This window comes from Uloborus diversus, unplaced genomic scaffold, assembly GCF_026930045.1.
Source record: "Uloborus diversus isolate 005 unplaced genomic scaffold, Udiv.v.3.1 scaffold_11, whole genome shotgun sequence".
Lineage (NCBI taxonomy): Eukaryota > Metazoa > Arthropoda > Arachnida > Araneae > Uloboridae > Uloborus > Uloborus diversus.
Window position 1 is genome coordinate 488,342 of NW_026557765.1, and position 1,514 is coordinate 489,855.

The following is a 1,514-nucleotide window of genomic DNA, read 5'->3' on the forward strand; positions in this document are numbered from 1 at the left end:
GTGCTTAAAAAATATAGCCTTAAACTTCTAACTTGAATTTTGTAGTGTCAGAGTCAGTTCACATTGTCTGATTAATATGAAGGTTCGTGTTGCATAATTTATAGTTTAACGGTATTTTTCAAAAGTGTTCATAGAATTTGGACACGTGGCTCTTCTGGAATTAGTAATTTGATATTTGCCAACTGAAAATACCTAGAAGCATCAGCCTGAATGAACTCCAAAATAACTTTAAGCATATAATCGCATTGGAGCATCGGTGTTGGAACTAGCCAAAGAGAATCAAATTGTTTTCTAGTTAATAATCTTTCAAACCGTACAATGCAAGAGCAGACATTTATTTGCCAGCATTGCGGGAAATCACTTATGACAAAGCGTGGCTTGAGGATTCACGTTAGAAGTCATAACGAAAATCCGTACACCTGCGAGCAATGTGGCAGAGCGTTTCCTACTAAAATGCGTTTGAAGCTTCATTCAGTTGTTCATTCTGACCAAAGACTGTTTGGCTGCGAGTTCTGCCAGAAGAAGTTCCTCCGAAATGGGGAATTGACAGTTCACAGGCGAATGCATACTGGAGAGAAACCTTATCCTTGCGAATGCTGCGACGCAGCCTTCTCGTCGAAGTCGAAACTGAATCGCCACGTCAGGCAACATGAAGGCTTGAAGCCGCATTATTGCCATCAGTGCGGCAAATCGTTTGCTTTACAAAACTGTCTAAGAATTCACATCAGACGGCATACTGGGGAGAAACCGTACTCCTGCAAGCAATGCTCGAAAAGGTTTGTCAATGGCCAAGAGTTGAACATTCATTCGAAGAGCCACGGCGAAAAGATATTTCCTTGCGGCACTTGCGGCAGAAGGTTCAACCGCAAAGACTCGATGAAGAGGCACGAAATGACGCACACGGGAGAGAAGCCGTTTGATTGCGTATATTGCGGGAAGTCGTTTAGCTCGAAAATTTCCCTGAAGAGGCACTACAGGGTACACACGAAAGAGAAGCCGTTTTCTTGTGATTACTGCGGCGCTTCGTTTTCGTCCGAGCAAAGTTTTGCTCAGCATAATAAAAAAGGTTGTGAAAATGCGTGGCGTTCTTGCAGATTTTGTGACGGGAAATTTCCCAGCGAAAGGGACTTAAAGTCGCATTTACTTACTTGTGAAAAAATAATCGAGCTTTGTGAAAAATAATGTCTGTCTGCCCTCGTTGTTGCTGCGGAATTCACCAAACGTTCCTCTGCAAAAGCTGGCATCCCTGAAAACTAATAGATGCTTCCATTTCCGCCTGTAAACCAGATGTTAGCCTTTCCATCTCATTGGTGGTCAGATTGTACTTATACGCACATTCTCGTCTAAAATTGTTGTTAAAATTTAAACTATCGCTAACTGAGGGAGATCATTAAATTTCGCCAAAACTCTGCATTCGAAAATTTTTAAAAATGGATAGAGCCAGTCTAGAGCGTGCCCATCACTGGTATCGCGCAGTAGGTCAAGATTTTTCATTTTGCGGAGGACGGGCAAAT

The 1,514-nt window shown here is 42.3% G+C and overlaps 1 protein-coding gene across 1 annotated transcript in view; it reads left to right on the forward strand.

Annotated features, from left to right (window-relative positions):
- The first annotated feature begins 363 nt into the window (after positions 1-363).
- LOC129232149 (gastrula zinc finger protein XlCGF26.1-like) overlaps positions 364-1,514 on the forward strand; it is a 12,015-nt gene continuing 10,864 nt past the window's right edge. Inside the window, exon 1 of the mRNA XM_054866390.1 lies at positions 364-924. Within this exon, the coding sequence (XP_054722365.1) occupies positions 364-924 (561 nt within the window). The remainder of the gene's footprint in view (positions 925-1,514) is intronic.